The following is a 7738-nucleotide window of genomic DNA, read 5'->3' as shown; positions in this document are numbered from 1 at the left end:
TTGGAATCCTAACACGTCCAAGTGGGGTCAGAGGGCAAAAGCTGCCTTTAGGGACTACCTTCTCTGAGAGTCTTGTTCCCTGCTGAGGCTACTCCCTGGCCTAGGGTTTCTTGTTTCTGCTATCTAGACATTGGCGCTAGGATTGCAGATACCAGCTACCATTTCACAAAGCTTTTACTTTTGTCCTGGGGATTTGAACTTGGGTCTTCAGGCTTGCACGGCAAGTAGGTAAACTACTGAACCATCTTCCTAGCCTTGAAGCAGTCTTAAATGATAGCTTTTCAGGACGTAGCCTGGTTGCAAAGCCATGTCAATCAAGCACTGGGTCCCAGGGTCCAGCAGCAGCACTGCAGGACAACATTAAAAAGAAAACAGCAGTGCCACATGGAAGATTACAACTCTAACTCCAGGCCCAGGACAAATGGTGCCGTGTATTGGACTTCATGGCACCAGCTATTTTAATGGTGCACAGACACACAAACAGGCAACACATTCATACACATAAAAAATAAATATCTTTAGGGCTGCTGAAATGACTCAGAGGTTAAGAGGCTGCTTTTTGAAGAGGAAGAGGTTCAAGTCTCAGTATCCACAGGGAGGCTAACAGTCATCAGTAACTGCATTTCCATAACTAGGTCTCTATGGGCACAGCACTCGTGTGGTTCACTTAACTAGTAGGAAAAACACAATAAAAATGTCTTCTCAGGAGGTGTTTTCTAGCTGGCAGCTGGTGGGGAAGCACATAAGGGCCTTGCTCAGCCAGCATTAGAGAGGTAAACTCCCTCAGCAGATGGAGACAGAGACCCACAACGGGACAGTGTGCAGTGTGAAACCCTGGAGCAGGAAGACTGTAAAAATCTGAGGAGGTAGAGAACAAACACCAAGAACAGGGCCGCTGAACCCAGCATGACTAACATGTATGAACTCAAGACTAGCAGCATGGACAGGACCTGGAGGTCTAAGCCAGAAAAGGGCCGCAATGCTAAGACGGGAAGACACATCTCCAATTGCTAGCCATTCACAAATGGAAAATTATTTTCTCCAACAGAATCTTACTGGATATACAAGCCACATTCTAAGGGCAGGCCACAAAAATGAACTCAACATTAGTTTTGGAGGCGTTTGCTTCATGCTTTCTTTGTCTGGACCTTTTGGTTGCATGTTATGGTTTCCAACCTTATGTTTTCCAAATGTGTGAGCCTATGTCTGTGTTTCTCATTCTATTCTGGTTTTTGTTTTATTTTATACGCCTGTTTTCTTTTTCTTTTTGGTTTTTCGAGACAGGGTTTCTCTGTGTAGCCCTGGCTGTCCTGGAACTCACTCTGTAGACCAGGCTGGCCTTGAACTCAGAAATCCGCCTGCCTCTGCCTCCCAAGTGCTGGGATTAAAGGCTTGCGCCACCACCGCCTGGAGCCTGTTTGTTTTCTAATTAAGAAAAAGATTTGAGTGGGTAGACCTGGGGAGAATCTGGGACGACTTGAACGAAGGAAGGAAATCCTGATCAGTCTACACTATATGGTGAAAGAAAGAGGCTATTTTCAATTAAAGAAAAAAAAAGGCATTTTTTCCCAGTTCCTTTTTTTTTTTTTTTTTTTTTTTTTTTTTTTTTTTGGTTTTTGAGACAGGGTTTCTCTGTGTAGCCCTGGCTGTCCTGGAACTCACTCTGTAGACCAGGCTGACCTCGAACTCAGAAATCCACCTGCCTCTGCCTCCCAAGTGCTGGGATTAAAGGCGTGCGCCACCACCGCCCGGCCTCCGCTACTTTCACGCCTGCGTTTTGCGTGGTGCACTGAAAACACTGGGGGAATAGTTAAGAAACAAAGAGCCACATGATCAAGCTCACAGGGAATTTAGCTCTACAGCGTCTGGTGAGTGTATAGTTTTTGTTTCAAACAGGAGCTCACTACGGCTGGTCCACTTTGTAGACCACACTGGCCTTGAACTTCCAGAAATCCGCGGCTTCTGTCCCAACTGCTAGGATTCACTTCCTTTGCGTGTGCGCGTCGGGTAAAGTTGGCGAACAACCCGAGTCGTCTCTCTCTCTCCACCACGATGGTGAAGGGCCTTTACTTGCCGAGTCTTCACTGGCTTGGGAGAAAGTGGCTTACTCTGAACCCCAGCCAGACGGGTAGGTAGCGCAAGCTAGCCTAGTACTCACCGCAGTCCGGCTGCTGCGGTGACAGCACAACGCTGGCAACACCTCGACTAAACAAAAGCCTGTCCCCACTGCAAAGGCAGCGCGGGACGCTCCCGCAAAAGCAGCTACCTCTCACCCGGAAGCGGCTCCAGGCAGTCCGGTTTCTCTTGCCAGGACCCAACATGGCGCCTGGCGAAGCCCGGGGCGGGACGACGTGCGGCGCGGATTGTGACGTTGACGCGCGGCGTGCTCAGTGCGCAGGCGCCCCGAGAGGAGACTAGAGGGTTTCCGGTTCCGCTGCCCTCTTTCTCTTCAACGAGGCGGCCGAGCAGGTTGGTAGCGGCTGGCTGCGCGGCAGTGTGCTGGGTAGCGGCTGGGCAGGGATGGGGAGGCGATGCGACTGTAGGAGTCCGCGGGCTCCGCTTCGGTGTCGCGCATGCTTGCTGGGACGCAGCCGCCGGGACCTGGGCTCGTGTTCGGCAGGCGGCAGTGCAGCCCGGGAGTTGTGGGCGGAAAGCTACAGAGCGAGTTCTGGGCCTAGCCTGAACCATTGGTTCCAATGGTGGCTACATAGTGGGCTCAGGGACAGCCTGTGCTTGGGGGCTTGTTGCCATCCAAGGCTGGGAAGTTTGCCTGGGTTAAAGTTTGTCTTTAGAAAAAAAAAACAGAAAGTGTGCATCGTGGTACACTGCTTCAGCACTTAAGAAGTAGGAGTTGGAAGGCAGAGGACAGGCTCTTGCTTGGGTGGCATGTCGTTGGATGGGATTTCCCGCCCCACCGGGTGGTGGTGACTGGGAAAGTTAAGACTGGGCAGAGTGGGAATACTGAGCTTCACTCCGCAGCAGGATTCGGCTTTTTGGTAGTAAAGGTACCTAAGAAATACGCAGTCCTGGGTGGTTAGTAAAAGACGATGGTCCTCGGCCTTCTTAACATGTAACTCATTCGTCTCCTCCTACTGCTTAGCAGACGCCAACATGCAGATCTTCGTGAAGACCCTGACGGGCAAGACCATCACTCTCGAGGTCGAGCCCAGTGACACCATCGAGAATGTCAAGGCCAAGATCCAAGACAAGGAAGGTGGGCCGTGCTGTTCAGGGCTCTGCCTGAGGGGTGGGGGTGCTTAAGGACCGTGGCTGCCTCTGAGTGAATGGGGTCGCCCCAGCTTTTGCAGGAAGGAACTGTGACCAGCCTGGTTTCTCTCATGCACAGGCATCCCACCTGACCAGCAGAGGCTGATATTCGCTGGCAAACAGCTGGAGGATGGCCGCACCCTGTCCGACTACAACATCCAGAAAGGTAAGAGCTGTTTAGCTTGACTGGTATTGTAGGTGGGGGCTGGCTTTGGAATGCTGTTCCAGTCACTGGCATGTTTGACTCACAACTTTATGTATTTACTGTGGGTATTTGTAATGGCTGTGAGCAAAGGGCAGAAGACATCTTTTTGGAATCAGTTTCTTTCTAGCTTTGTGTGGGCTTCAGTGATTGAGCCCAGGTCACCAAACAGACTAATCTGTGTGCCCCTACTTACAAAACCTTTACTTTTTTGTTGTTGTTCTTTGCTTTGAGGCTAAGTGTCAATTTAGGCCCAGGCTGTCTGGAACTCCCCACCCCCCACACACACAGGGTTTCTCTGTATAGACCAGGGTGGCCTTGAACCCAGAAATCTCTGCCTCCCAAGTGCTGGGATTAAAGGCGTGGGCCACTACTGCATGGTGTCTGGAACTCCTTGTAACTCTTGTTAGCCTCAAATGCATTTGAGCCACACTGCCATTTACTTATTCCTGTGTTCTGTGCGTCTCTGTATAGCATTGACTATCCTGTCTGCCTCCCGTGTGCTCAGTTTAGAGGCGTGTCCCATCATGTCTGGTTTCGTGTTCCGAGTGTGTGAACCTGAGGGTTAGCACTGGGGGTTGGGGGCGCCAGTATGTCAGAACGTGGGTGCTGGCTGTGCTGGCTGTGGAGCTGTGACTTGTGCTTGCCCTGGACTTGGACGTCTCAACACCATAGTGTATGTCTGTCTCTGTGGAGGAGCCTCTTGGTGTGCTCCTTGGGGTCTTTGGGCAATCTACCTCATTGTCCCATGTGAGGTCCTGCCCTGAGCTGTCTGGGCAGGATTTATCTTCTGTCCTCTTTCCCAGAGTCCACCTTGCACCTGGTGCTGCGTCTGCGCGGTGGCATCATCGAGCCATCCCTTCGTCAGCTTGCCCAGAAGTACAACTGTGACAAGATGATCTGCCGCAAGTGCTACGCACGCCTGCACCCTCGTGCAGTCAACTGCCGCAAGAAGAAGTGCGGCCATACCAACAACCTGCGCCCCAAGAAGAAGGTCAAATAAAGCTGGGGCCATACCTGGCCTGTGACCCCGGGACCAAATAAAGTCCCCTTCCATCGACTGGAGCAGTAATTGGTGTCTAAAGTGACTGTTCTGTTCGGGCATAGGCAGGGAGGGATGCTCCCAGTGTGAAGGGGATCTCACCATGTAGCCCAGGCTGTCCTTGAACCTTGCAGGCTGGGGTGGCAGATAGACCTATGCCCCTGCCTGAACTTGTGGATTTGTTGGCAGTAAAGACTGGTACTGGGCTCCAGGGGTGAACCACTGGAAAACTTGAAAGTTTTGGAACCCATGTAAAGGTAGAGTTCACAGTACTGCTGTAGGGGGCTAGCATGGGAAAGCAGGCTCTGGCTACATCAAGATCTTGTAGTCTCAGCTCTGTGTGTGGGGCCACAGTTTAGGGTCTCTGGAAGGGCTGTTGACATGTGCCAGTTAGGTCACGGAGCTACCTGATCACATTCAGCTAAGGGCACGGCACAGGGGTCATAGGCACACTTTAGATAGTCTTGTGAGGCTGCCTCATTTTTTTGTTTTGTTTTTTGTTTGGTTTTTCAAGACAGGATTTCTCTGTGTAGCCCTGGCTGTCCTGGAACTCAGAAATCTGCCTGCCTCTGCCTCCCAGTTGCTGGGATTAAAGGTGTGGGCCACTACTGCCCAGCTGTCTCAGCTATATCTGATTTTTGAGTATCAGGCATACTTTTGCATGTGTAGCTGGGTACTCGGGGCCCTGGGACCATTTCACCCATTCTAGGGAGTGCTAGATGGGCTATGTTGGTTGCAATTTACTTCAGGTATCTAGTCTGCCTTGTCATTTGAAAGGTTCTGTGGGTTGCCAGCAGCTTGCAAATCCCATGTGTGTGTAGCCACCATCATTACATCCCTAATGTCACTTGGGAAGAAACTTTGCAGAGCATATCCTACCTCATGTTTTTTCACTTCAAAGTAGGCCCAGCTTTACGTTTTATTTTTGGCTGGCCTCAAACTCCCAGAAATCTTCCTGTCTCCCCAGTCCTGGGATTAAGGGCATGCATTACCATTGCCCTGCATCCCATTTCAAAGGTGTAATCTGAATGGTTTGTGTATGCTGCGTGAGGTGACATCAAAAGGATGCTTCAGAGGTTAAGATTACTAACTCTCTTATAAAGGTCCTGAGTTAAATTCCCAGCAACTACATGATGGCTCACAACCATCTGTAAAAGGATCAATGCCTTCTGGTGTGTCTGGAAACAGCTACGATGTACTCATAGAAAATTTTATTTTGTTTTTTTGAGACAGGGTTTCTCTGTGTAGCCCTGGCTGTCTTGGAACTCTGTAGACCAGGCTGGCCTTGAACTCAGAAATCTACCTGCCTCTGCCTCCCAAGTGCTGGGATTAAAGGCGTGTGCCACCACTGCCCAGCAAATTTTTTTTTTAATTTAGGGATTTATATTTAGATTATATTAAAGGCAGGTTTATTGGGAAACTGCTCAGGTTCAAGGCCTAGAGTTAGGGTTAGAGCCCTAGGTCAGGGAAGTTGGTATGGGAAAAGGGGAGGGAGAGAAAGGAACAAGGGCGCTGAGAGAAGAGGGGGAACAGGATTGATTTATTATAAATAAGTTAATTGTAAGGGGCTGGAGAGATGGCTCAGCGGGTAAGAGCACTGACTGCTCTTCCGAAGGTCCTGAGTTCAAATCCCAGCAACCACATGGTGGCTCACAACCATCCATAATGAGATCTGACACCCTCTTCTGGAGTGTCTGAAGACAGCTACAGTGTATTACGCTGGAGCAAGCAGAGGTCCTGAGTTTAATTCCCAGCAGCCGCATGATGGCTCACGGCCATCTGTACAGCTACAGTGTACTCATGCACATAAAATAAATAAATCTTTATTTAAAAAAAAAAAGTTAATTGTAACTGTCTTCAGACAAGAGGGCATCAGATCTCATGGGTGGTTGTGAGCCACCATGTGGTTGCTGGGATTTGAACTCATGACCTTTATGGAAGGACAGTCAGTCCTCTCACCCGCTGAGCCATCTCTCCAGCCTCCCCCCACCCCACCCCCAAAAAAGATGTGTTAGGTGTCCTGCAGATAAGCTGTAAGTGGCCATGTGGTAGGGGCACTGGATCTAGTCCTGCAGCAGGACTCAGCCACTCATACCAGTCCATCCCCTAGCTACATTCGTAACATCACCCGTGCAGAAATGAGGCTTTTTTTCTTTTTTTTTTCTTTTATGAGACAGGGTTTTTCTGTATAGCCCTGGCTGTCCTGGAGCTCACTCTGTAGACCAAGCTGGCCTTGAACTCAGAAATCTGCCTGCCTCTGTCTCCCAGTGCTGGGATTAGAGGCGTGTGCCGCCACTGCCCCGCACTTGTGGCCTTAACTTCGATTATGACCGTATTTGATCGAGGATCCGGCGGACGTACTCAAGAGTCCTGGAACTAATCAGTTCCTACAGAACTAGAGTTCAAAGGCAGCCAGTTGAGCGCGGGTTGGTTGTGGACCTCCCAGCCGGCAGAGGGCGCAGCGGCCGTTCCCAAGCGCCAGTTGACTGCGCAGTCATGCTCACCACCGCCGCCGCAGAGGTTCGGGCTGCTACGGACGGCCTCGGGTCTGCGGAACCTGCGTGGGCCTGGGTGAGCCCGGGTGCGGGTGGGACGGACGCGGGGCGGCGGAATGAGCTCGGGGCTCCGGCTTCATGGCCCCTCCACCCCCATAGAGAGACGCCCCGATCGCTACACTGGTGCGGAGGATCCAGCAGCTGCAGGATGAACGCGCACAGGCCTTCCGCCGTCTGGACCAGTGAGCCGGCTGGGCTAGAGGAGGGGGCGGGCCCTCGGAGAGCTTGCCAGAGGGGGACCTGCGGGGAGGAGGCTGGAGGCGTAGCTGGGAGGACCTAGCTTGTGGATTTGGTCGAAAGAGGTGGGGAGAGAGCGGAGATCGGATCCTGGAGATGCGGGAGTGCGGCTGCCGGGAGCAGGGCGTACATAGAGGCGAGGTCTAGGAAGGTGGGTAAAAGGATCTATGACGCTGAAACCAGACCGGAGGACCGAGTCTACTCGAGGGAGTTGGGTGGAGCAGGGGGTGTGGCCCGTAGTAGCTGGGTAAATAGGTGTAGAGCAGAATGTGACTGTGGGCATAGCCTGAGGGGAGCAGCTGTGACGTGACCCTCCGGCAGATCCCTCGCTTCTCCGAGTGCAGAGATGGGTAAGCTCTAGCTCTGTCCTGACAGCGGGTCGTCCAGTCTGTGGGGGTTTGAGTTTGTCTCCTTCAAGCGGGGGGTTGGGGGGGG

General features: G+C 51.7%; 2 protein-coding genes across 4 annotated transcripts in view; both read left to right on the top strand.

The window, feature by feature from the left end:
* Positions 1 to 2342: 2342 nt before the first annotated feature.
* On the top strand, positions 2343 to 4541 carry Uba52 (ubiquitin A-52 residue ribosomal protein fusion product 1). Of its 2 annotated transcripts, none has more exons than XM_031340124.1 (4): positions 2343 to 2469; positions 3101 to 3214; positions 3347 to 3433; positions 4276 to 4541. In XM_031340124.1, exons 2-4 carry the CDS (start codon positions 3112 to 3114, stop codon positions 4470 to 4472), a joined length of 387 nt encoding a protein of 128 aa, XP_031195984.1. In that variant the 5' UTR covers positions 2343 to 2469; positions 3101 to 3111; the 3' UTR covers positions 4473 to 4541. The 2 variants fall into 2 exon arrangements, with proteins under 2 accessions (XP_031195984.1, XP_031195985.1); XM_031340125.1 differs by having other exon boundaries at positions 2347 to 2469; positions 3104 to 3214.
* Positions 4542 to 6901: 2360 nt separating this feature from the next.
* Rex1bd (required for excision 1-B domain containing) overlaps positions 6902 to 7738 on the top strand; it is a 2784-nt gene continuing 1947 nt past the window's right edge. The window contains exons 1-2 of one of the 2 annotated variants that reach the window (XM_031340123.1): positions 6902 to 7082; positions 7166 to 7248. In XM_031340123.1, coding sequence (XP_031195983.1) covers positions 7008 to 7082; positions 7166 to 7248 — 158 coding nt within the window. In that variant the 5' untranslated portion in view covers positions 6902 to 7007. The remainder of the gene's footprint in view (positions 7083 to 7165; positions 7249 to 7738) is intronic. The other variant, XM_031340122.1, reaches the window with a different exon arrangement.

The sequence above is a fragment of the Mastomys coucha genome, unplaced genomic scaffold (genome assembly GCF_008632895.1).
Source record: "Mastomys coucha isolate ucsf_1 unplaced genomic scaffold, UCSF_Mcou_1 pScaffold22, whole genome shotgun sequence".
Lineage (NCBI taxonomy): Eukaryota > Metazoa > Chordata > Mammalia > Rodentia > Muridae > Mastomys > Mastomys coucha.
This window is presented reverse-complemented; position numbering and strand designations above follow the sequence as displayed.

What these genes read in the sequence shown, in the direction of transcription:
- Uba52 (XM_031340124.1), top strand. Translation starts at nt 3,112, where the DNA reads ATGCAGATCTTCGTGAAGACCCTGACGGGCAAGACCATCACTCTCGAG. An exon ending in CAAGATCCAAGACAAGGAAG is followed by an intron (nt 3,215 to 3,346) that starts GTGGGCCGTGCT and finishes TCTCATGCACAG; the next exon opens with GCATCCCACCTGACCAGCAG. An exon ending in CGACTACAACATCCAGAAAG is followed by an intron (nt 3,434 to 4,275) that starts GTAAGAGCTGTT and finishes CCTCTTTCCCAG; the next exon opens with AGTCCACCTTGCACCTGGTG.